This window comes from Oryx dammah, unplaced genomic scaffold (genome assembly GCF_014754425.2).
Source record: "Oryx dammah isolate SB20612 unplaced genomic scaffold, SCBI_Odam_1.1 HiC_scaffold_9, whole genome shotgun sequence".
In the NCBI taxonomy this organism is placed as follows: domain Eukaryota; kingdom Metazoa; phylum Chordata; class Mammalia; order Artiodactyla; family Bovidae; genus Oryx; species Oryx dammah.
This window is the reverse complement of record NW_024070193.1, coordinates 38,927,699-38,954,302: the sequence shown is the minus strand read 5'-3', so window position 1 is coordinate 38,954,302 and position 26,604 is coordinate 38,927,699. Positions and strand designations below refer to the sequence as shown.

At 45.5% G+C, this 26,604-nt stretch overlaps 1 protein-coding gene and 1 long non-coding RNA gene across 5 annotated transcripts in view; one reads left to right on the top strand and one right to left on the bottom strand.

The window, feature by feature from the left end:
- Positions 1 to 6,210: 6,210 nt before the first annotated feature.
- BHLHE40 (basic helix-loop-helix family member e40) lies at positions 6,211 to 12,088 on the bottom strand. The gene is made up of 5 exons (XM_040245988.1): positions 11,554 to 12,088; positions 11,323 to 11,392; positions 10,953 to 11,060; positions 9,828 to 9,951; positions 6,211 to 8,527 (listed from the first exon to the last, which is right to left on the bottom strand). The coding sequence occupies exons 1-5, from the start codon at positions 11,631 to 11,633 to the stop codon at positions 7,671 to 7,673; spliced, it is 1,239 nt and encodes a 412-aa protein (XP_040101922.1). The 5' UTR covers positions 11,634 to 12,088; the 3' UTR covers positions 6,211 to 7,670.
- The window catches only part of LOC120867672, a 146,883-nt gene continuing 131,288 nt past the window's right edge, over positions 11,010 to 26,604 (top strand). The window contains exons 1-2 of one of the 4 annotated variants that reach the window (XR_005721963.1): positions 11,010 to 11,102; positions 11,442 to 11,557. This is a non-coding gene — a long non-coding RNA (uncharacterized LOC120867672). Of the gene's footprint in view, positions 11,253 to 11,398; positions 11,558 to 26,604 lie in introns of all 4 variants that reach the window. The other 3 variants (XR_005721962.1, XR_005721964.1, XR_005721961.1) reach the window with 3 other exon arrangements.

Sequence of the window (26,604 nt, the reverse complement as noted above, 5' to 3'; positions counted from 1 at the left end):
AATATGGAGTATAATCTGAAAAAAATACTGAATTACTGTGCTGTACACATGAAACTAATAGAATATTATAAATCAACTATACTTCAATAAATATGTGCAGAATTCTATAAGTAGCATGCTATTTTTATATGAAAAAGGGAGGCAAATGATAACCCTCATTTGTAGTTGCACATATAAACACAGATAAGCTCTAAGAAAAGTTCTAACAGTACCTACCTGCCTGCTTACAGGAGATTTTGCCTGGACCAAAGGGATCAGGATTAAAGAATATGAATTAAGACAAAGTAATTTTTTTCACTGATCACTTTTTGTGCTTTTAGATTCTGAAACGATGCTGTGCTTCTATTCAGAAAATTAACCTTTAAACATTGCCTTCCGATGTTCAATTTTTTTAGGTGTGATAATGCTATTAATTTTTTATAGAATACTTATTTTTGAGATAGAGTGAAATATTTACAAATGAAATTGTATAATGTCCAAATTTGCTTCAGAGTAATATAAAAAACAGCAGAAATAGAATGGTATATAAACTACAGATGAAAGTGATTAGATATGAATTGATGACTGTTAAAGCTGGAAAGCTGATAGAGGATTCATGATGCCCTTCTGTCTACTTAAATAATTTACGGAGGTGAAATTCACATAAAATCAAGCACTTTCAAGTGGACAATTCAGTGGCTTTTAGTACATTTATAGCATTGTACCACCACCACCTCTAATTCCAAAACATTTCCATCACTTCAAATTAAAACCCTGTACCTATTCAGCAATTTTCCTCCATCTCCTCCTCCTTCAAGCCCTGGCAACCATCCATCCATGCTCTGCCACTATGGGTTTATCTATTCTTTATACTCCACATCAGTAGAATCAGACTATATGTGACTTCCTGTGTCTGGCTTCTTTCACTGAGTATAATGCTTTGGAGGCTCACCCATGTTATTGCATGTATTATTCTGTGTACACATACTGTAGCACAGAGCATGCACTGCATTTTTTTTTTTCGTCCACTGTGTTTATATACCATATTGTGTTTATCCATTCATCTGTTGACATCCATTTGGTCTGTGCCCACTTTTGGCTATTGTAAATAGTGCTGTTAGGAGCGGGCTTGTACGTGTCCGTGTTGGAGTACCTGTCCTCAGTATTTTGCAGGTATATACCTAGGAGTGCAATGGCAGAGTTAGATGGTAGTTCTATGTTTAACTTTTTGAGACATCACTAAACTGTCTTCAGAGCAGCTGAACTGTTTTACATTCCCACTAGCAGTGTAGGGAGGTTCCAATTTCTCCACATCCTCGACAACACTTGTTATGTTCTGTTTTGTTTTTTCTTTATTGCAGCCATCCTAGTGGGTGTGAAGTGGCGTCTCACTGTGGTTTTGATTTGCATTTCCCTGATGACTAATGATGTTGAGTATCTTTTCATGTGCTTCTTGGCCATCTGTACATCTTCTTGGAGAAATGGCTGTTCAAGTCCTCTGCCCATTTAAAAAATTGGGTCATTTTTCTTTTTGTTTCTGTCTACTTTCATAGATGTTTCAAATTCTCCTTAGTAAAAACAAAAGGTACCCAAATGTTAGATATTTTATTAAAAACTTTGAGAAACACACATTTTTTTCCCCCTGGAAGGGGAATGGTATTCTCTCCTTTTTAAGGAAATGGCAATCCACTCCAGTATATTGCCTGGAAAACCCCATGGACAGAGGAGCCTGGAAGGCTACAGTCCATGGGGTCACAAAGAGTCGGACACAACTGAGCGACTTCACTTCACTTAATTCCTCAAAGATCTCTGCATAATCTCAACCTTCATCTACTATCCATAATGGGGTTTCCAAGAAAACCATATTAGCTCTTCAAACAAATAAACACAAGTTTCTTCCTTTTCACTCTTACAGGTGGGTGTAGGGCGGGACAGCAGGGCTGCTAGGATTAACCAAGGCCGGCTGTCCCTAACACTCTGGCCACAGCCTGAGGCCATCTGCCCCCCACCCCCATCCCCGCCACCCCCTACCTAGCAGCCTGGTGACTCATTCCCTGCTGCCCTACCTCAGTGTCTTTGCTAAGATTCCTCCGGGAAGGGAGGGCCCCGACTATAGCGGAAGAAACCTTCCGGGCCCCAGTCCAGGCACATCACAAGACTGGATGGCCCAGTGTGTCGGTGGCTGCCATAGCCAATGGGAGAAGCTTCACCCAGCTCATGTTCTGCTGTGGTAGTCGGGCCAAACAGATGGCCTGGGATAAACAGGGGGTGTTGGCCTGTTGGTGGGGGTGGGCTTTGAGTGGCCCCAGCCTCCTCCTGGATCCTGAAGAAGGAAGTGGGTGAAGTGAAGGCCATGCCCTAGAAAGGGGCTGTAGTTGGGTACCTTCTAAACAGTTTGTGATATTTTTATTTTTAGCAGTGGAACTCTCGTTGAAACAAACCTTTATGGTATTTAGGACAGAGAAAAAGGAAGCTGCTCCAGCTAAAGATGGGGTGAGAAGGCCAGAGGTTTCCCTCCCTCCATGCCACGTGGCCCTTGGGGAGTTCTGGGTCTCTGGGGAACACACGGATCCCGTTAACACAGAGTCTTTACATGAAACCACTTGGAAGCTCTGCTCAGTCTGTCTCGTGGCGCCTCCAAGGGTCTCCGAGGCCTGAGGAGGAACCTGGCAGCATGGGAAGCTGAGATGCTGGCCCCCTTCTACAGAGACAGGTGGCCTTTTGCTTACCCCTCCTTAGCCAGCCACACACTGGGGAGCTGACCACGGGCCACAGAGATCAGCCAGGGGGTGGGGGCACAGCTGTCCTTCCAGCAAGAGAGCTGGGAACACGGCCTCCCTCCCTCCTTCCAGTCTCACCCCAAGTGGTCTGCAGGTAGCTACTGCCCCAGGCCCTTCTATCTGGCCCTCTCCTAACCTTAAAGGAGATGTGAAAAAATGAATGCCTCCTCCAGAAAACTTAACATAGAATTTCCTCAAACCCAAATTCTAGTTCTCAGCACAGTTAACTGATAAGTGCCCCCACCCATCCACCCTACCCGTCTTACCATGCCCCAGTTTGCCTGTGGGGCTAGTTATTATTTTTTTAATATATTTATTTATTTGGCTGCATGCAGTCTTAATTGCGGTGTACAGGATCTTTGGTTGCAGCATATGGGATCTAATTCCCTGACTAGGGATCCAACCCAGGCCCCCTGCATTGGGAGAATACCGTCTTAGATGCTGGACCACCAGGGAAGTATCAGAGATGGTACGTGGGCACATTTGTAAGGATGCAAATAAAAAGTCAGGTGAATAACTTCACCCTGAGCCTGTTATCTCCTCTACGCACTAAGGATCCTAGTACCTATTCCCTGGGACTATTCTGAGGATTAAATGGGATATTGCATGTCCAAGCCCATGTCACAGAGCTCAGTTTAGAAGTAGTTCTATACCAGAGAAAGGGCATTGCTCTGTCCTTTACACAATGTGTCACCTCTGAGGAGGCTCAAATTTCTCCTCTCTTAGCTCCAGTTTTTCACCTCTTATTAATACCTACCCCTCACAGTTGTTATAGAAAGTAGAGATAATTCACATAAAGTGCTTAATATATTGCCTGGCATAGGCGCAGTACTCAAAATCTGGTAATAACTGTGACAGTTATCACTACCTCTATTACTATTATGGTTGGCATTGCTATTATTTAAAGGGAAGAGCAATGGGGTTGAGTAGTTAAGCACACAGACTTTGGAGACAAATTGCCTAGCTTTAAATTTCAGTTCACCTCTGGAGCTGTGTGACTTTATGCAAGTTACTCAGCCTCTCTGTTTTTCTCTACCATATAAGGAAGATAATAATTAAACCTACCTCATGGAGTTGCCCTGATAATCAAGGTTTTCTGTAGGGAGTGACTTGAAGAGTGGGAAATAATAAGTGCTACAAAGTGTTTGCTGTTAGTAATAGCAGTATTGGTATTATTACTAGTGTTCACAACCAGACTCTGAAAGCCTTTCCTTTGGCTCTGATTAAGAAGAGCCACAAACCAACACAGTCACCATTCCAATAATGGTTTAGTGACTCGGAAGCTGTGTGACTAGGCAAGTCAACTCCCCTCTCTGATCCCGTTTTTACTTCTCTCTAAAATGTAAAGTATAATAGCACCCATAATGGTACTTCTCGGTTGTTAGGCTTCATTAATGAGCGATGACCCGTGGGAAGCTTCGAGCTTCTAGATAATTAGGCTCCTGTTCCAACGCCCTGCTTAAATCCAGCTCCGTACCCCACCCAGCCCTCCCTTCCCCCCACGGAGAGTGCTCGGATTCCCTCCCGCGGGGCCTGAGGGGGTTGCTGCCCAGTGCCCGCTGCCAGGCCCTATTCTGGGGGCCGAGCGAGCCCGCGGCCGTGCCAAGCTTCCCCGGGGATCAGGTTTCTGCTGACGCGGTGCCAGGCACGTCTGCTTCCAGGAACCGGCAGCCGCATTTAGCCGCGGGCCGCACATGAAAGGGCTGCAGTCGGAAACGTGACGTTGTGTCAACAGGCGAGGCAGGTCAGCGCTGGGTGAGACCATCCCGGCAGCCCGGAGGAGGCTCACGCCCTGTCTGAAGGCGGCCAGATCCCCAGTGTCCGCTCCCGGCCCCAGAGACCGAGCTGCACCCCATCACCCACGCGCACACCCCTGTTTCACAGAGGTCCTCTTTGTCCTGAAGGGGCCAAAGATGGAGTGCGAACCCCTCCTTCCGCATCTCTCTCCGAACCACTTGGAACCTGCTGGCACCGGCCTAGAAAGAAGGTCAAGGGCAAGCTAGAAGCAGAGAAGAAGGCAGAGGGAGGGCTGCCCCTCTGAGGGGTGTTTGATAGACTCCAGTCCGGGGATTCTGGGTTGATGCTGTGTGGAACTCTCAAACCCTTTTTAGTTCAGGGTGCCGCAACCACTTCCCTCTGCCCCCACAGCTATTCCCTTGAGTCACCAACTGAGGAGGAGAGGGGGACAAGCAAAAAGAGTCTGGCCTTGATTTCTAGCCCCTGCTCCATTCCCAAGATAAACTTGTTTTGTTTAGGTTTTTACCCCAAACGTCTAGCCAGAAGAGCTTAGCAACTCACGGGGCAATGCAGAGCTTAATAAGCAGGAGAATGGGAGGGCCAGTCCCTAAGTTGCTGGGAGAAAGAGGCCAGTACAGAGTTTGCTGTTTGCTTGCTATAGGATGTGTCAGACAGGGCTCAGAGTCCTTTTTCAGTGAATCAAAGACATAAGTGAGGTGGGGGGAGATGCCAGACTACCAGTTCATTGATCAGACCACCAGCTCATCTCCTAACTCCTCCCAAGACACATGCTGCCTGGGGACATCTCAAGCCAGGCTATGCTCACTCTCCCTGCTGGCTCATCAGCAGACAGGGAAGGTGACATTTGAAGCAAACAGACACCAAGGGCAGGTGGCGTCTCTGCCTGGCTGAGAACTCCCTGGGGGCAGGTTCCCTGCATGGGCTCCAGACAGCCAGAGGGTTCTGGAAGATGCTTGGGGATCTGAAGTGTGGTGAGCTGGGCACTGGCCATCAGGAAACATCAGGACACCTCTGAGAGGGAGAAAGCAGCAGGCAGAGACACTCATCAACCTGGTCATTTCCCACTTCTTTTCCCATGGAATTTTTTCTTTTTTTCTTTTTCATAAGAGCACTTGACTAAGGAACACCGATATTCATTCGCACACAAACACAGCCAGTGAGGGGAAGTCCAGGAAGGATGTAGACAATAATCATGGAATGTTGCCTTCAGCAGCAATAGGACAGGATATGGCAAATCCATTAGGCCTTGCTAAACTTGAAAAAGTGAGACCTCCTTGGCAGAGGTGCTATCCCCAGCAGTAATTATTATTGCATAATAATCCATTAAATCTTCTTTCAAAGTGCCTGCCTACCCTCCAGCAAGCTCCCCAGACACTGAGGCCCATGATTTCAGATGCTTATTTTCTGTCAAGTTCCAAGGACCATGACAAAAGCAGACTGGGGGAAACATAGGCTTTTTGCTGACCTTTGGAAAGAGGTGTAGGGTGATTGTGAACATCTGGCAGAGGTTAGTTTAAGAAAACAATGAAACAAATATTTACCTACTAAATCGACTAAGCTTATTCTGTCTGAGTTACAGGAAAAGCTGAAATTACACCAAGGTTAACTAGTTGTTGCCTTCAGTCAAGAGGGGAGAGCAAGAGATAGCCATATCACACCCTTAAGAGTTATTTTAAACATGCAGGAGACCATCTTTCTCTTCCACAGGAAAAGGATTATTTTATTAAGTATTTTAAAACAACTACTTAACATTGACTCATAGATAAAAATATTTACAATTTCACACCTTCAGGAAGGCTCCAAAATATAAACACTGTACCTCTCCCTAGAGAAAAAAAAAATTATTCTTCTCTTCAAAAACAGGAATACATTCATTTTTTCTCACTTTTGTAGATCAAGTAATTATACAAATAAACATCTGAAACATTTTCCTTTTTAATATATTTATATAATATATATTTATAACAGTTTTACAAATAAAGGCAATGACTTTATACCAAAATAAAAACAGGAAAAGAAAAAGTTAAAACACAATCAGCGATTAAGCATAGTGCATTTCGAAAAGCTGGTGCAGGGCTAGCTGGACAAGTCAGAAAAGTACTCTGGACCAAAAATAAAACATCTTTTCAAGGAGACAGAATCCTTTTATCAGGAAGGACACTCCGTGTGCTATTGGGCAAGGGGAGTTAGCCTGCAGAAAGGGTCTTGCTGTGCCAAGGGCTGGTTAGGTTTTTAAGAAGCTAAGCTTGGTTAAAAGGAGTTTTAGGTTAGAGCTGATAACCGAGTCTGGCTTTGCTTGCTGAAATGCTTTTGTGCACTTCAGGGTGCTTGGCAAGCAGGTGCCTGCATCTCTCAGACCCTGGTTTGGTTCCCTGGACAGCGAGGCTTGTTTCCAGGTGAGACTAGAAGCAGGTGCCAGAGTCCCAGGGGATTCCTCCCTCCTCCCCTGGCAGCTAGACTTGTACCAGGGGGCCCTTTTCAGTTCCTTAGGAAGCAAATCACTAGGAAAGCCTGAGTAGGGAACTACATTCTCTTTATTCATCTGAGGCAGGGGTGGGGAGCAGACCTGCGGAAACCTCCCCAAACCACTACCGTGCTATGCCAGTGTCTGCTACCTCACCACTTTGGAGAAAGTTCAGTCTGGCTGCCCTCTGCCCATACAGTGAGTCACGGCGACAACAGAAGGGAGAAGGGTGGGGTCATCAGAGCTGGCTGGGAACTGCACTCTGGAAAGCCCTCTTTTGAAAGTACCTTTTTCTCAAAGCCACAGACCCCGCTCCCAAAGTGGAGACTGACTCACAGACCAAGACTTTGCAGCTTTTGGAAATTCAGCTGCTTTGTATCAGAAGGGGCTACTCTCTGGGAGCGGAAAGGCCCAGAGGTCTGAGACAATCCCCCAAAGTCTCCTGATGTCAGGCAATCCTTCACAAGTCCCCTACGCCCAAAGGAGCTTTAATGTCCCACACCAACACACAATGCATAGTCACGCACGCGCGCACACACACACACACACACACACCTGAATCTTCTCTCCCTGCCTCAGATGATCTTGGCATACACACTGGAACAATCTCGCTGCACTCACAAACACATGTTTTGTTTGTTTGGAAGTAGGGAGGAAGGAAAGCGAAGCAGCAGGATCCCCTCAATAGTTTAGTCTTTGGTTTCTAAGTTTAAAGGGGGGATCTGCTTCAGAGCTTGGAGCAGGGCAGAAGAGTCGATGGCAGGATGGGTCGGCAGCGGAGAAGGGAGTCTCTGGGGCATGAGCAAGGGGGCCGAGATCTTGTCTGGGTTCATGAAGCTGCTGAGGGCTGCGGCAGAGGCATTGAGGCCCGGGTATAACACCGGGACAGACGTGGGGTACCAGCACTTCTCCAGCATGGGCAAGTAGGCAGTTGCTGAGGGTGGGATCAGGTAGAAGGGCAGGCAGAAGGGAGGCTGGTGCGGGTGTGGGCCCAGGAACGGGGAGCTGATCAGGTCAGTGCTAGTGAAAGGGCCTTCATCATCAGAGAGCTGCATTCTGCTCTTTTTCATGGGGGGTTCTTCAGATTCTTGCTTAATAGCACTGATCCTTTCTCCCATGGTGAATCTGCGTCCATGATCGCTTTTGAAGTACGGCTGCTCGACACGCAGCTCACTCTTCTCCGATTCTCCTCCGTAGCCGCTGTCTGTGTCCGTATCACTGCCACTCTGCTCGCCGCTCGAGTGGGCGAAAGTTCGCTGGATGACTGGCACACAGTTTTTGCCTGGGCCTTCGGAGCCTTTGGCCAGGGAGCTGGGTTTCTCCTTGAAGTCCATTGCTTTGGGGGCTGGTTCTGACGGCTTCCTGGAAGTACCGCCCTGTAGAAGCTCGGAGACCACACGGTGGAGGTGGGTGACAAGCTGTGAAGATTTCAGGTCCCGAGTATTCTCATGCTTGGCCAGGTACTGAAGCACCTCCCGGGCACATGTCTGGAAACCTGAGCAGAACATCTCTTGACCTGCTTCCACATTTCTCCCCGACAGATCACCTGGATCAACACAGATGCAAAGGAAGACATTTCAGAAGGCTCTGTGGTTCACATGGATACCCAAGTTCCAAAGACCCCGGGGCTTTCCTTTTTGTTAATAGCATTTGCTGATTGTATTTCTAACTCCAAAAGTAATATGATCAGGGGAAATTTGAATTACACTGAAAAGTATAAAGAATAAACAAAATCATCCATAATTCTACCTCTCAGAGATAAAATATGATTTGTAATGGCTATATAATATCATAGGCATAGACCACATTTAATAGAGACAGACGGTTTCCCCTCTTGTTGCATTTATAAGGAATTCTTGAGTTTTCGTTATAAGTAACACAGCCATAATCATCCTAGTGTGCTCATAACCAGAGTCAATTTACAGAACATCATCTTACCATAGTGAGATGGACAGTGACCAGTCAAAAAATGAGAATGAAGGAATCATGTCACCTAAAGTATGCTTATTTTCAATGGCTTTACAAGTTGCAGTCATGCTGCTATATTTAAAGGCTATTTCTAGGTCTTTCTCATATAGTCTATCCATGATCCCCAGGAAGTTATGTATGATCATCTTTTTGTTTTCAATGAGGCAACTGGCAGAACGACTTGCTAGGTTTTTGTGATTCTCATTGTACTAGTTTGGAAAGGAGAGGAGAGAAGAATGAGGGAGTGGGTAGAGGAATTTCTCCCTCATTTGTACAGTATTATTTGGAATGGGTGAGACCAGACGGTTAGATGACTGTGATTCTCTGGAAGTCCGTAGAAATGGGTGATGAAACTTCAGTGGTTTCGTGAGATTGTGTAATTCACCGAGATACCTAGTGGCTATTCAGGGAACCACATGAAATGCAGGAAAAACTACTGCTGTCATTCTGCCAGGCTCATACCACACACCGAGGGATAAGGAAGTGGAGAAACATTAAAACACTGGGGCATACCCATGATTTATTCTCCAATGAAACAGGGCTAAGGAAAACAACTGTAAAACACCCACGATGCAAATTATAGGTGCCTTGGCATTTTCAAAGTCGGGGGGGGGGGACTCCCAGAGCCCCAGAAACTCTTAAGCCAAAATGCCACAGAAATATTTTACCATTTGACTAATATGTATTCATGCCAGGTGGCACACAGCAGCATTCCAAATGAAAAGTCTGACCTTTTAGGAAAGATAAAACAGCATCTCCCCCAACTAACATGCATAAGCAATTTGTTGCGGGAATGTTTCTTATACCAGATGCTGAGCTCACAGGCTCTCTATTTGTGCTAGAACTCTAAGGAGATGATAGCCAGACATGGTACTCACCAGCTTGCAGACCGCTCTGCAGGGCGATGATTTTCTGCTGTTGTTGATCAATTAGGTTTGTTAATGCTTTCACATGCTTCAAGGTAAGTTCAAGAACCACTGCTTTTTCCAAGTGACCCAAAGTCTGGAATAAAAAGAGCCTCCGTCAGCAGTGAGCTCAGAGAAGTCCCACCTCTGGGATACTAATTAGCCATGAGATTCGTCAGTCGCCTGGGCTACACTCCATGGGGTCGCAAGAGTCGGACACCACTAAGCGACAAAACCACCACCACCGAATGGCTCTAAAGGGGGATAAAAAGTGTTCCTGGTTGGCTAAATTAAGTTTTAAGTTCATAGATGATGTTTAAAAATATGTATATATGCATATATTTTTGATTAGAGGACAGCAAACAAGTGTCCCCCATCTTTGGAGGCATTTTGGAAGCAGCAGCTAGCTCAGGAGAAAGCTTTGACAGATAAATTTTTCCAGCAGCCGTTGCTGACCTTAACTCAGGGGAATCCGGAGATAACATTTCTCTGCAGTGGTGTCAACCCTAGTAGAGACTTCTACTGTGTCTGGCAGCCAAGAGGCTTTCCCTAGTTTCTTTCCTGACACCCTGTCATAACTTCTAGCTCATTTATGCTTTTTTTGTTCCTTCCTAAATACTATTTTCTCCTAAATACTATTTTTTTCTTCTTTCCCCAACCAAAGGCTGCCAATCTAGTAAGCTATTGACGATCGCCAAGAAAGGAAAGGATGTAAAAAAAAAAAAAAAAAAAGACACATCAAAACAAGTCCTCTTATTTTAAAAAGGGATGTGGGGAAGGGGGTTAAAAAAAAGTAGGTTGCTGGATTTGCTCAATGTGAGAAAAGGAGAACCCCGAGAATCACCTTAAACTCTAGCAAAGGAAGGCCGGCTGGTGTTGGTGCCAAGCTGGACAAGTACAAATGATTCTTATCTCATTTGCACCAGGTTGCCAGAAAATTCTGAGACTGGAGAAGGGTACCCCCAAACAGAGCCAGCCACTAGCTAGGATCCAGCCATCTGGTCTGCAGTTCCTGGCGGAGCCTGCAGGCGGCGGGTGACCCTCGCCCGCCCTCTGGGCAGAGGAGCTGGTTTGGAGAGGGGCCAGCTTCTCACTTACTGTAAGTTTGAGATGTTCGGGGAGGAGATCCTTCAGCTGGGCGATGCACTCGTTAATCCGGTCACGTCTCTTTTTCTCGATGAGCCGGTGCGGCAGTTTGTAGGTCTCCTGCAAAGCGCACGGAGAGATGGTGGGCGCGGGAGGAAGGAGGTGAGAAGCGCTTCTCCTTCCCCACCCCGCGGCAGAAGAGTCCCGGCAGTGGAGCAGAGTCACACCCAGAACCCTATCTGCCCCTTCTTCTCCAAGCCACTCAGTAGAGGCACAGGGCCCACACCTTGCATACCCCCCTCCAACGTTAAAGTGAGAAAACTTTTATTGGAAACTCAGCGTGTGCGAGGGCCTGGGGTCCACAGGGGCGCGGTGCTCTTACCTTGCTGTCCTCGCTCCGCTTTATTCCCCGCCTCGACTTGTACACTTGGTACATATGGGCAAAATCCACCCTGCAGGGAGAGGGACGAGGAAGGGTCATGACTTGCGCATCGGTTGCAGGAGCCCTGACTGGCAAGAACCCCCGGATGCACCCAGAACTACTTGGAGTTGAAAGCCGCGCAGAAGGCAGGACTGGAGTTGAGGCTTGAAGGGGCCAGGGGTGCCAACTTACCCTGGTAGGTCTCCGGGCTCCAGTCCTGGCGCTTTGGGCAGACAAGTGGGGGGCGGTTGCGCGCTAGGGATCCGCTCCATTGCGCTGCGAGCCGGGGCCACTCTGCGCTCCTGTCTGCAGTGGTGGAGCGTCGGGTGAGGACTGTCGTGGAGGAGGTTTCGGGGGTCTCTCCGCAGGGCTTCCTCTGAGTCAGAGCTCTCTGAAATCCGCTGGGCTGCGAAGAGCTGCGGCTTTGAGGTGCTGCTTCAGTTGGGGGCGTGCATGGTGTACCCGCGGCCTCTGGCTCCGGCTCTGCGCACAGACTGGCGGTGTGTGCTCCCAGTGCCGTCTGCGCGGTGCGAGCCAAGTGAATGAGAAGTGGGGCGGGCGGGGAGGCGGGAGGGAGAGCGAGTGGGGGGGGGGGCCCGGGGGGGCGGCGGGGGGGGGGGGGGATGGTGGGGGAGAGCCGAGGAGTAATGGAGAGGCTGCGGGCTGGGTTAAATGGGAGCGAGTGGGTGGGTTGGAGCTACGTGTTCTACCCTGTGACTCCAGGCACGTCTGGCCGCTGCCGGGGAGGGAAGGAGCGACCTGCCCGCCCTCCCCCGGCTTCATCACATGAGCCTCACGTGTTGGACAACGCTCCCGCGGCTGCGAGGGAGCCCCCACCCCCAGCCCCGGCCCCCAGGTGTCTGCGGCTGCCTTTCCCCGAAGAGGGGGTTGGCAGGGCAGTCTGGGTCCTGCCTAGCTGGGCGGGGGGCGCGGAAGCTGGAAGGGGCTAGGGAGCCGGGGAGGTGGTGGGGGAAGGTTGGTAACGTGGGCGAACCTGCCCCAGGGAAATGAAGTAAGTTCCCGTCTCCTGGGAGGGAACGGGGGAGGACGGATCCGCCCGCGTCTGACTCAAGCCGGGAGAGGAATATCCCCTCGCTCGCTCCAGCCCAACCCTCTTCCTCCCCCCCCCCCCGCCGCGCGCCCGCTCGGAGGAACCAGCGCACAGCGGAGGGAGTCGCCCGGCCCCCTGCCTTCCCCAGAGGCTGGGGTTTCTTTCCGCGCCGGCTTCCCTGCCCCCACCCCTCGGCCCCGAGTCCAGGAATCGCCCGCCGTGGGGAGGGGCCGAGGAGGGGCGGGGCGGATGTCACCCCATGGGAAGCGGGCTGGCAGCCAAGCGCAGGGGCAGGCGAGGCCGCCGCGGAGCACGCTTCGCGCACCTGACCCGCTAGGCTGTGCGCCGCGGTCCCTGGCTCCTCTGGAGCTGTGCTCCCGGGGCGCAGTCTGCGTGCCGGTGGACACTCACTTGCGCACCCCCCAGGGTGCCCCAGTGCCCCCACCCACCCCCCGCCGCAGCCCACACTTAGGCTGATCAAGCACAGAAAGAGACCGGGCGCGGTGCCCTGCGTTTCCTCCCTCCTCTGCCCCCACTGGAGCAGAGGCGCCCGGGTCCCCTCCCCTTGGGCTGCAACGTTACACAACCGCGGCAGCGGCGCTTGCCCTGCGGCAGCGCGGGGCGTGACACTTCACCTGGCCTGGGCTTGGGCCGCAGCGCTCCTGACAGCGTGCCTTCTGCCCTGGCCGGGGACCAAGACCCTCGAGCACAGGAACTCCTGGGGGTCGGGGTCGTCCATCTCCCCCTACCGGGGACTTCTGCGGCGCAGTGTGCGGTCTGCAGCCGGGGCAGGATGGAAAAGAGAGACTTGGAAAAACTGCCCATCACGCTGACGTCTTAGCGCTCATTCACTCGACAAGCGTTGGTTGAGCCCCCTACCCTGTGCCAGGCGTTGTGCTTAGATACGCTGGTGAATCGAACCCAGATGCTGCTCTTGAATTCACAGGAACCTCTGAGGAGGGCTTACCCTGGGAAATAAGGGGAAGGCAGTACTGGGAAAATTGTATCGGTGCTGCTGGCGAAGAGAAGAGAGAAGAAAAGATAGAAAGTGTGGGCTTAAAAAATTGTTTTTGGTATTAAAAATATTCTTTTTTAAAATTTAATGTGAACCGCAATGTCTGGGCAGAGGAGGAGAGGGGAGACGTTAACCCATCGCCTGGAGCCTGGGGCAGAAGGGCCTCCTCCAAGCGGCTCCAGATCTCTGCAATCTCACTGAGGCCGCCCGAGGCCCCCACCTACTCCCCCGGAAAAGTCCGGCCTCTGTGACCTTCTAACTCTGCCTGGAGCAGGGAAAACAGCTGAAACTCCAAGCCCGCTCTGTGAGCAGCGCTGATGCTGTCAGAGGAGGGAGCCAGTGGAAATTCATGACTAAAATAAGGCCTGGCTGGGGATTTCACTGACCTCTGTGCTGCCCTGCCCTGTAAGTTCGGGGAGTTGAGAGATGACTGTGAGCCTTTCCCACCGCGCCTCGGGTCAGTCACCGCGCTGCCGAGTGACCTGGCTGTGGGAAGGATTGAAAAAAACTACAACAACAAAACGGGGTCAGTGCTGGAACCTGCTGAAGATCAGCCTCGGGTGCAGTTGAGGGGGCGGGTAGGGGTGGGCTCAGTCTTAATTGGCAGTGTCCTTGACAACCTAGAGATCTGGGATTCACACGTTGACCAAACTGGGAGTGGATTTCCTTCAGGTCGCTTTGGAGAGCTCCCACTTCCTGTTTATGTTTCACAAGCGTCAAACTCATTAGCAAGTGTGAGAAGTGCCTCTTTTTCTAAGTGCTGACTAGCCTGACCTCGCCTGGAGGCTCAGCATCCCTCTGTCCTGGAATGTACTTTTGCTGGCTTGTGTTACCAGCCTTCTCTCTGGAGGTGATGCGGCTTCCTGCCAGGAGTGGGGCAAGCAGGACCACAGGCAGGAGGGGACAGGAGTCAGTTCTGGGTTTGTGCTTTCAGTCGAGGGTGACCTGCTCCATTGTGAGAATTTAATAGGGATGAATGAGTTGTCATGACTGCGTCTGAGCCACAGTTGCACCAGGAAATAAGTACCGGGGAAGAATGGAACACATGTCCCCCTCCCCGCCCCCCCCCCCCGCCCAGCGGTCACTCTCCCCCAGCATACCCCCCCCCCCACCGCAACCAGGAGTGAACCCAAACAGTTCAGATTCCATGGCTCAGAGCTCAGTATCATTCCTAGAATGCTTTGAAGTTATCTATACTTTTTGCCCTTACCTGACCTACAATGGGAAATACCAAAATGGATTGTTTCCTACGTTTTGTTTGTTCCAAATGTACTTTCAAGCATCAAGGATTATCCCCACCTTACCAAAGTGCTACTGTACCAGGTTATATTACTTTTAATGTTTCTCTTCTCTCAAAGCTTATGATTATTTTTTATTGAAATAAAATAATTCCTTCTCCTCATGCATCTTTTCATCCTGAAGAATCTTAATATTTCAGTTTGTCATCTTTTGTAGATAGTTGGTTTAGTGCTTACTGTGTGCTAGTTTTTAGACTGAATGTAAAAACGTTGTACACGTTCATTTACTTCTCACCACCACCTTATTGGGCAGTCATTAGCTCATTTTTATGTTTATTTAACACATTTAATGAGAACAACAATGTGCTGGGCACTGAACAATGCCCAGGAATATATAATGTGTCCTCTTGAGGAAATTGAGGCTCAGGGAGGTTAAATTACTGGCCTCAGGTTATATAGCCTGAGATTAGATCTGGAATTGAACCCCAGGTTTGTTGGACTCCAAAGCTTGAGCTCTTAACCACCGTACTTGAGGCTGCCTGGTAGGGTTCTTTGGGTTGTGTGCTGCTCAACTCCAGGGGGAGCCATTTCACATTGCAGTCTGTGTGAAAGCATCCTCTAGAGTGTTGCAAGGCAGCACTGGGCAGCTGCCCTGCGTAATCCTGATAGTTTGTAGCCCTCGCCTCTGTTTTGTTTCTTCTCAGTGTGCAGAGACCATATTTTTGGACAAGTAAGGACAAGATTTCCCTTTACTAGTGAGGCTCAACATTTTGGTGGTCTGATGCTGTGTGTTGGAAATAGTTAGGCAGGCCCCTCCTAGCAGGAAATTAGAACCCACAGAACCCGGCATATATCCACACATACATATATCATCACTTTTTGCAAGCTGATGAAGTCTCACAATTTTTTTTCTACCACAGATCACAGTAAGAAATACATTTTACATCATGACTCAACATGTACAAACACACACACTCCCAGAAGTATATTGAAACACAGGGCAGTCAAGGCTTGGTTGGGATCACTACCAATATTTGTGACCACTATTCTCTTTCCCCTACTCTGAGCAGCCATTGCTCGCTGAAAGAAAAATTTAAACCATTTAGGAAAAAGCCAGTCTAAGGGATTTCAGACAAAAAATTTCCAAAATAATTTCTCTTTGATATATTCATTCTAACATTTTCTAGTCTTGTCTAGTAAATTTTAAAGAACATTTTGGTCTTTACTTACTAAATTGAGTTTTGATCCATCAATACATCCTGATCAACAATTTGGAAACATGCTCTGCAGTAGAGAGAGTGCTGACATTTTGGCTTGTCCCCACCAGAAAGACTTCAATGGCATCTACACGCTTGCAGATCTTCCAGATCACTTATAGAAATGTTAAACAAAGCTGCTGGTCCTGGATGAGTTCAATGGTGTTTTCGAGTGAATGAGTTCAAATGGTGTCGCCTTTCAGGACATCCCTGCTTTGTGTTCAGTTGTAGGAGTAAAATATAAAGAGTTTTGTTGATATGCATCATTTTATGTGTTGGTGAGCTGTAGTTCCTTCATCCAGTTGAGGAAGTTTTCTGCTATTGTTAGTTTGGTCACAGAGTTTATCATAAAAGAATGTTGAATTTGTCAGATACTTTTTCTGCATCCAACAAAACAGTCATGTGGCTTTTCTCTTTCATTCTGTTAATATCATGAATTACAATTTTAGTGTTCAGTCAACCTTGAATTCCTGAGGTAAGCCTATCGTGATCAATGTGTTATCCTTATTTTTATTGTTAGATTTAATTAGCTAATAATATAAAGGATTTTCATGTCTATGGTTGTGAAGGGTAATTACCTGTAGTTTTTCTTTTCTTTTTCTCTTTTTGTAATCTTTGTTAGGTTTTAGCATCAAAATAATGCTTGTCTCATAAAACAATTTGGGAAATATCCTATCTCTTCTGAAAGATGTTAAGTGGGGTTGGTACTATTTCTTTCTTAAATAGTAGGAGAAGCTCATTGGGCCTAGAGGTTTTTTGTGGGGGGGATGCTTTTACCATGAATACATTTTAATAGATTTCAGGCTATTTAACATTTTTATTTCTTCTTTTATCAGCTTTGGTAATTTTTTCTCGTGAAAATTGTCTATTATCTTTAAAGTTGTCAGTATATTGGATACTGTTATCCTTTTAATGTTTATGTAATCTGCAAGGAGATCCCACCAGTCCATTCTGAAGGAGATCAGCTCTGGGTGTTCTTTGGAGGGAATGATGTTAAAGCTGAAGCTCCAGTACTCTGGCCACCTCATGCGAAGAGTTGACTCATTGGAAAAGACTCTGATGCTGGGAGGGATTGGGAGCAGGAGGAAAAGGGGACGACAGAGGATGAGATGGCTGGATGGCATCACCGACTCGATGGACGTGAGTCTGAGTGAACTCCGAGAGTTGGTGATGGACAGGGAGGCCTGGCGTGCTGCGATTCATGGGGTCGCAAAGAGTCAGACACGACTGAGCAACTGAACTGAACTGAATCTATAGTGACAAATCTTTTTTACTTCTTTTAAAATATTTGTTTTACTTTTTTTCTTGATCATCTTACCAAGAGACTTATCAATTAATTATATTAATTTTTGCAATTATCCAATTTTGAATTTATTGATTTACTCTGCTGTCTATCATATTTTATCAATTTCCTCTTATTTTTATTATTCCTTTTCTTTTGGTTATTTTATATTTAACTTGTTCTACTTTTTCTAGTTTCTTTAGATGTAAAATATTATCATTGATCTTAAACCTGTCTTCTTATTATAAATATCCAAAGCTAGAAAATTTCCTATAAGCCCTGCTTTCCCAGCATTCCACAGTATTTAGTATCTGTATTTTCCTTATCATTCAGGTCAAAATATGTTGTATTCGTCTTTGTGACTTTTATTTGATTCACAGGTTATTTAGAAGGGTATTGTTTAATTCCCAAATATTTGTAAATTTTCCAGATAACTTTTTCCTTTTTCTTTTAAAATAATTAGCCACAGGAAGTTATGAAAATAATATAGAGAAGTTGCATGTATCCTTCACCCAATTTCCCCCAATGGTAACATCTTACATGACTATAACACAATATTCAAACAAGGAAATTAACATACATACAAACTACAGAGAGTTTTCAGTTTTTACCCGTTTTCCATGCATTCACTTTGGTGTGTGTGTATAGAGTTCTATGCAATTTTATCACATGCATCAATTAGTATATAACCACCTCATCAAGATGCAAAACTGTCATATCACTTCAAAGTCCCCAGCTGCTGCCTCTTTGTTATCAGACCTGTTCCCTTCTCTTCTCCCATTCCTAATGTCTGGCAACCACTAGAGTGTTTATTTGTAATATCATGTTAAGAATGTTATAAAAATGGAATCCCGTGGTATGTAACTGTTTGAGGCTGAATTTTTTTCTGCTCAGTGTAAGCCTCTTGAGATCCATCCAAGAGGTTATGTGTATCAATATTAAGTCTCTTTTTTTAAAAAAAAAATATTTTTTTGTCATTTACTTTTTTGGCTTTGCCAAGTCTTAGTTGTGGCATGTGGGATCTTTTTGTTACCGCACGTGGAATCTAGTTCCCTGACCAGGAATGGAACACGGGAATTGGGAGCACAGAGTCTTAGGTACTGGACCACCAAGAAAGTCCCACTAGTAAGTTCCCTTGTTATTGATGAGTGATATTCCATGCTGTAGATGTGGCACAATTTATTTAATTATTCATCCACTCAAGGACATTTGAGTTCCATTTCTTTCTGCTATTAGAAATAAACCTACTGTGAACCTTTTTCTACATGCTTTTGGGTAGACACAAAAAGCTTTCTTCTCTGGGATAAATGCCCAGGAGTATAATTCCTCATATAGTAATGTGCATTTGGTTTTTAAGAAAATGGCAAACTACTAGGCAGAGTCGCTGTACCATTTGACATTCCCAGTTGCAATGTTTGAGAGATCCAGTTTCTCTGTGTGCCAACTAGTATTTGGTCTAGTCACAATTGTTTTTTTTTAAAAACTTGTTCAGTCACCCAGTCATCTCCAACTCTTTGCGACCCCATGACCTGCGGCACACCAAGCTTCCGGGTCCTTCACTAGCTCCCAGAGTTTGCTCAAACTCAGTGTCCATTGAGTCGATGATGCCATCCAACCACCTCATCCTCCATTGCCCCCTTCTCCTCCTGCCCTCAGGCTTTCCCACCATCTGGGTCTTTTCCTGTGAGCTGGCTCTTCATATCAGCTTCAAAATCAGTCCTTCCAATGGTAAAGAATCTGCCTGCAGTGCAGGAGACCAGGGTTCCATCCCTGGGTTGGTAAGATCCCCTGGAGAAGGGAATGGCAACCCACTCCAGGATCCTTGCCTGGAGAATCCCATGAACAGTAAAGCCTGGTGGGCTACAGTCCATGAGGATGCAGAGTCGGACGCAACTGAGCAACTAACATTTTAAACTTTAGCCTGTCCAAATAGGTGTGTAATGCCAGGTATCTTTCTCTATTGGTTTCTAACTTATTAGTTTTGAGTCAGAAGGTATACTCAATTTGATTTTAATTCTTTGACATTTATTAAGCTATCTTTCATTGCTGAGCATATAGTCTAGCTTGATGAATGTTTCCTGTGGGTTTGGAAAAAATATGTATGCTGTAGTTCTGTTGGGTGCAATATTTTATCAAGTCCTTTGGGTCAAGTTGGTTGATAGTGCTGTTCAAATAAGGGCTTCCCTGGTGGCTCAGATGGTAAAGAGTCAGGTTGCAATCCAGGAGACCTGGGTTCAATCCCTGGGGTGGAAAGATCCCCTAGAAAAGGAAATGGCAACCCACTCCAGTATTCTTGCCTGGAAAATCCCATGGACTGAGGAGCCTGGTGGGCTACAGTCCATGAAGTTGCAAAGATATCTCTATGCTGATTTTTTTGTCCAAAATAGAAGTGTTAAAATCTCTCCAACTATAATTGTAGATTTGTCCGTTTCTGTCAACTTCCGCTTTATACATCTTGGAACTTTCTTCATAGTTGCCTGCACATTTTGGATTAATAGGTCTTCTTGATAATTTTATTCTCTCATTAAGTTTCTCTCTTTCTCTTCAGTAATACTCTGTTAAAAATATTTATTTATTCATGGCTACCTTGGGTCGTAGTTGCAGCATGTGAGATTTTTTAATTGTGGTGCGTGGCCTTCTCTCTAATTGTGGTGCTTGGGTTCAGTAGTTGCAGCTCTCAAGCTTAGTTGCTCTATGGCATGTGGGATCTTAGTTCTCAACCAAAGATGAAACTCACATCCACTGTTTTCCAGGGTGGATTCTTAACTGTTGGACCACGAGGGAAGTCCGTTCAGTAATATCCTTGTCCTGAAGTATGCTTTTTCTGATATTAATATAGCTTTACATGTTTTTTATATGTTCTTTCTCCCCTTACGCTTTCAGCCTGTGTCTTTTTGAAAAAAAAAAAAAAAAACACACATCATTTAATTTTGGCTGCTTTGGGTCTTTGTTGCTGCGTGCTGGGTTTCTCTCATTGCGGGGAAAGGGGCTGCTCTCTCTTGCTGTGCACAGGCTTCTCAGTGTGGTGGCCTCTCGTGTTGTGGAGCACCGGTTCCAGGCACGTGGGCGTCAATAGCTGCACCACGGGGGCTCAGTAGTTGTGGTGTTTGGGCTTTAGTTCCCCACAGCATGTGAAATCTTCCTGGACCAGGGTTCGTACCCATGCCCCTTGCATTGGCGGGCAGATTCTTCTCCACCGCACCACCAGGGAAGTTCAACCTATGTCTTAAATTCTATGTTTGTAAATAGCCTGTTGTTGGATTTTGCTTTTATATTGATTTAACAATCTGCCTTTTGATTGGAGTGTTTAATATATTTATATTTGAGAGAATTATTAATATGGTTGGGTTTAAATCCCCCATCTGGGTACTTGTTTTCTGCTTATCTCATTTATGCTTTGTTTCTCTTCTGATTTTCCTGCCTCCTTTGGATATGTTGAATTTTTTTAATCATCCCATCTTATCTCCTGTGTTTAAGTACACTTCTTTATGGTATATTCTACTGGCTATTGTTGAGCAGTGGTTCGTAAATCTTACCTGTGTTAGAAACAGCTGGAGGTCTTATTAAAACACAGGTTTCTGGGCCATACCCACAGTTTCTTATTCAGTAGGTCTGTGATTGAGCTCAAAAGTTTGCATGTCAGATAAGTTCTCAGATGATGAAGATAGAAATTTCAGCTCTAAAGGTTATGCTCTGTATCTTTAAGTTATCACAGCCTACCTTCAAATAATACACTACAGAGTGCTTCTATACAACTTGATGGTTGTGTAAAAACCTTACAACAATTCAATTCTTTTTATTCTTCCTCTTGATCCTTATGCTATTGTTATTTTACATTTTACCTGTAATATGCTATAAATTTCAAAACGTTGGTGTTTCTTTGATTTTTGGCCATGCTTGTGGTATGTGGGCTCTTAGTTCTCCAACCAGGGATCGAACTTGTGCCCCCAACAATAGAGGCCCAGTCTTAACCACTGAATCGCCAGGGAAGTCCCTACTGTTACTTGCTTTAAACAGTCAGTCAGTCGTGTCCAACTGTATTTGACCTCATGGACTGTAGCCCACCAGGCTCTTTAGGCAAGAATACTGGAGTGGGCAGCTGTTCCCCTCTCCAGAGGATCTTCCTGACCCAGGGATCAAACTTGGGTCTCCCTCACTGCAGACAGGTTCTTTTACCATCGGAGCCCCCAGGGAAGCCCCAAACAGTCAGTAGTGGTCTAAAATATTCTTCATACACAGATAGATAGACAAAGATGAAAACATATTACTTTGAAAAGGTCTTTGACATTTACCCATATACTTATCCTTTTTGATACTCTTCACTTCTTCCTGCAGATGTGAGTTTCCTTCTGGTTTCCTTTCTGTTCATTCTGAAAAGCAAATGTTAGCTTTTCTTGTAGTGTTGGTCTGCTGGAGATGAATTCTCCCAAATTTTCTGTCTGATAATGACTTTATTTCATTTTTGAAGTGTATTTGAAATATATTTCCACTGGATATGGAATTTGACAGTGTTTTTCTTTTAGCATTTTAAGGAGGTTCTATTTTCTTCTGGCCACCATTGATTCTACTCAAGAGTCACCTGTTATTTATATCTTTAGCCTAAAATTTATGTCTTCTGTTCCCCTCTGGCTGCTTTTCAGGTTTCGCTTGCTGTTGCTTTTCAACAGTCTGGCTAGATTTATTTAGGTGTGGTTTTCTCTATATTTATTCTACTTGGGATGTGCTGAGTTTCTTGGTTCTGTGACTTGATATTTTTCACCAGTTTGGGTGAGTGTTAGCCAATAAAGTTTCAATGATTTCTTCTGCCATGTTGTCCTTCTTCTCTTATTTCTTTTCACTATTTACATGTATGTTGAATTGTTGGAAAGTAGCCCAAACGTTATCAGATGCTCAGTTTCCTCTGCTGTTGAGTCAGCAACTAAGCTTATATAATGAATTTATTTGTGATATTATGTCTCTTTCATTTCTAGCATTTCCATATGGTTGTTTTTTTCTGGTTTCCATTACTCTGATGAAATTCCCCATCTCTTCATGCATGTTGCCTTCCTTTCCATGAGATCTTTTGATAGTTTTATATCATAGGAATTTTGTGCTATAATACTAGTTTGATCATTTCAACCTCTGAGCTGTCTCTGGTTCTGTTTCTATTGTTTCTCTTCTATATTAACCATGAGATGCATTTTCTTATTTTCCCATAGATCTTGAATTTCTTATTGCATGTTGAATATTTATAGGAAAAAAAAAGAGTACAGAGTAAGTAAAGTGAGTGTGTGTGCACGCGTGCTGAGTTGTGTTCAACTCTGTGACCCCATGGATTGTCACCCACCAGTCTCCTCTGTCCATGTAATTCTCCAGGCAAGAATACTGGAGCAAGTTGCCATTTCTTTCTCCAGGGGATCTTCCTGACCCAGGGATTGAACCTGCATCTCTGGGATCTCTTTCATTGGCAGGAAGATTCTGCACCACCTGGGAAACCTCAAAGTAAGTAATAGTAACCTCCCAAAACAATTCTTTTCTAATATGAGAGGCTGAGTCAGTGTGACTTATACTTGATCAGGATCTGGGCTTAATTGTAGCTTTACTTTGATTCACTTCACTACCACTTTCAAGTGTTTTGAGGGTGAGAGAGGACTTTCCCTTCATCAGGGCCTGGGATCTGAGCACTGACAAGATTCTTGAGACCTGCCTATTCTTCAAAACCAAGCTAGGAGATTTCAGACTTGTGGGAAGTCACTCTTTGCTTTACTGCCCAACTGCTAGCTTTTTTATTTCTCTCTGACTTTTGCCTCCTGCTTTCTGCACCCCTAAAGTCTTCCAGACTTTTTGTTCCCTGTAGGTCTTAGCAGCTCCCTAGTCTCTGTGAAAGCCCCAAATGCCTCAGGGATTCCTTCTCAGCCCTTCTTCCCTGCCACCAGCTTCGGTGAACTACTTCTATCCCTGTGTGATGTCTCCTGGGACAGGTTAGATAGGGAGGTGTAGATTAGCTTTGTGGCTACAGCTTCTCAGTCCATGGGCAGCTATGACCAGTTTGGTGGAACTTCAGCTGAATTCTCCTTATCTCCACCAGTCACAAACTCTTTTTCCTTCCGCCATTTCACCAGAGGCGAAAATGGCTCTGGGTCTCTTCTCTCCTGTGTAGAGCTTGTCATTTTGAGTTTAGTTCATTTAGGTTAATTGGTGGCCTCAATTTCTCTGATGGGTTTTAAAAATTGATGATTATTTTGGGCTTTCCTGGTTTGTTTTGATTGTTAGGGTGAGAATGACAGTCTCTTGTAACCCTTTACATCGGATCTGTAAGCAGAAATCCTCCAGATAACTGCCTCTTTTTTTTTCCCCCAAAGTGAGAGGGTTTTTTATCTTATTTGTGTAGTTAGTTCCCTGCATGGAGTCTCAGCTGTGACACGCAGGGTCTCCACTGTGTCCTGTGGAATCTTTTCTTGCAGCACACAGCCTCTCTCTGTGTGGCGCGCAAGCTCAGTAGTTGTGGTGCTCGTGCTTAGTTGCTCTGTGCGTGTGGGATCTTAGTTCCCAGGGATTGAATCCACGTCCCCTGCATAGCAAGGCAGATTCTTTTAACCACTGGACTACCAAAGAAATCCTGATAACTGCCTCTTACTAGAGGTAAAAAGGTGTGTAGGGATCAGAAGGAAGAAACCAATTGGTAGTAACCAAAGATTTGAAAGATGAAGCCAGTACAGGGAGTTGATAAAAAAAAGGATAGTAAAGGTTTGGACTCTAGTCTGTCAAATAGGTGCTAGTGTGCTAAGCACACACACTGAGAGAAAGAGAGTCAAAGAAGAGGTGCTTTGGGCACCCAACAAGTGACATTTATTTTGGAGAAAGAACTTCCACCAAAGTGTGCCGTTTTCTTCTTTTAGAGAATATCCCCCTCCCTCATATATCACTTAGGGCAGTGATTTTCACATTTTACTCTACATACAAATCTCCTGAACATCTTGTTACAATTGAGATTCTCTCCTACTGGGTCAGGGGTTAGGCTTGAGATTCTGTATTTCTAATGAAGCTCCCAGATCATACTCATGATATGTGAGTAGCAAGATCTTCCGGGTAGTTCAGGAGTAAGGATCTGCCTGCTAATGCTGGAGATGTGGGTTTGATCCCTGAGCTGGGAAGATCCTCTGGAAAAGGAAATGACAACCCACATCAGCATTCTTGCCTGGGAAATCCCATGGACAGAGAAGCCTGGCGAGCCACAGTCCATGGGGTTGCAAAAGAGTCGGACACGACTTCGTGACTAAATGACAAGAGAATGTACACCTTCATTTTTGGTTTGGTGATAAAAATGGAACGTAGAGTCATGCAAGGTATAGAGAAAAGTGTTATTTTAGTATTCAGGAAATGTGTGAGAGGCAGCTTGTAAAGTGGCTTCTTTGGTGGAGGTTTAAGTTTTCCTTGAAGTGGGCAGCTGCCATGCTGGAAGCTAGGGTCAGAGGCAGTTCATTGCCATAAGGAACCACACTTTTTACAGCCCTGCTGTCAGACCTGCTTAAGTCTGTGTAGCACCCGCTCCACAGCTCCACAGCTCCACAGCGAGGGAAGGATGGGGAGAGGATGTGGGGAGAGGGTTTGGGTAGCATTAGGGAGCCCAGCCAAGTTTGGCTCTCTGAGTAGTTCCAGCAATGACAATTGCAGACAATGGTTATAAATTAGCATCTGAATCCCACCACCCTTTCCAAAGACCAGGTTTTTTTGTTTGCACCAGAAGAGACTTACCAATTGAAATTTTATAGCTCTGATTTTAGCTATCCATCCTACATTATATACAGAACACATTCATGCATCTACAGGAGAGAGACATTTTCCTCTCATTTTCTGTGTTTAGCAGTGCAGCACTGATACCAAACAAAGACGATTAGGGCCCAGACCATCTTGTTAGTAAGAAAACATGGAGAAATCTAGAAAATAATTGCAAACCAGCTGAAGAAAAAGATTTAATTAATAAAACTTCACCTCTCATAGAGTTACAGAGGGAGGTAGTTTGAGGTTTGTGTGCATGTGTGTGTTAGTCCCTTGGTCATGTCTGACTCTTTGTGACCCCATGAACTCCTCTGGCCATGGGATTTCCCAGGCAAGAATACTGGAGTGGGTAGACATTCCCTTCTCCAGGGGATCTTCCTGACCCAGGGATCAAACCCAGGTCTCCTGCATGGCAGGCAGATGCTTTACCACCTAAGACACCAGGTAAGCCACTAATTACAATTTAAGGGATTGCAGTATTTATTTAACAAAAACATTTGCAGTCAGCTCTGTATCTGTGGATTTCATATCTGCAGATTCAACACATCCCTCAAAATTCCAGAAAGTTCCAAAAAGCAAAACTTGAATCTGCCTCTAACTGGCAACTATTGACATAGCATTTACATTGTGTTTGGTGTTATAAGTAATCTGCAGATGATTTAAAATTGACAAGACGAGGTGCTTAGGTTATATGCAAATTGTGGCTCAGCTGGTAAAGAATCCACCTGCAATGCAGGAGACCTGGGTTCTATCCCTGGGTTGGGAAGATCCTATGGAGAAGGGAAAGGCTACCCACTCCAGTATTCTGGCCTGGGGAATTCCTTGGGGTTGCAGAGTTGGACACGACTGAACGACTTTTACTTTCACTCACACTATTTTATATAAGGGACTTGAGGTTCCTCAGATTTTGGTATTCGTGTGGGTGGGAGGTGTACTAGAGCAAGTCCCTTGTGGATTCTGAAGGAAGAGTGTACTGAGAGTTTTCCATGTACCAGACACAAGTGAACAAAACTGTCATGACTGGATTCAAGAAGCTTACAGTTCTCATGGTTGATTTTATTCCTTTGAAGGATATAAGAAACTTGAACTAGGTCACGTGAATATTGCATGCATTTCCTTTGGACAACTGTCCAATGAATAGACAGAATTATTTGAAATGATCATGCTTTTTTTTTTCCCCTACAAACAAGTGCATTTGAAGTGGAAAATGATTTGTTGTCTTAAGTACTTAAACCAAGTTTCTTCAGACCTCACTCATACTGTTTGTTTTCTTGAGTAGTACCCTTTCTCTTCTACCACGACAGGGACAGGTTTGTGACTGACCAGTGCTCTCAGAGTAAGGCTTTCATTAAATAGGGATTGATAAATAAGGTTATGAGGGCCAAGAAAACTGGGTAGTATTGTTAAAGGTTAGCCAGTCCTTTGGTGCAATGAGACTGACATGGATGTGAGAGACTTGTGTGACTTACTTAAAGTTTCAGTTTGCTCATCTGTAAAGTGGGGTAATGATAATAGCTACCTCAGAGTCATTCCGAGGATCAGACTAGATAATGTGTTCAAAATACTGATGACAGTGCCTGTCACATGGTAATGATTCTATTAATATTTGTTGATACTATGTATTTTTCTTAGTAGAGTGCCAG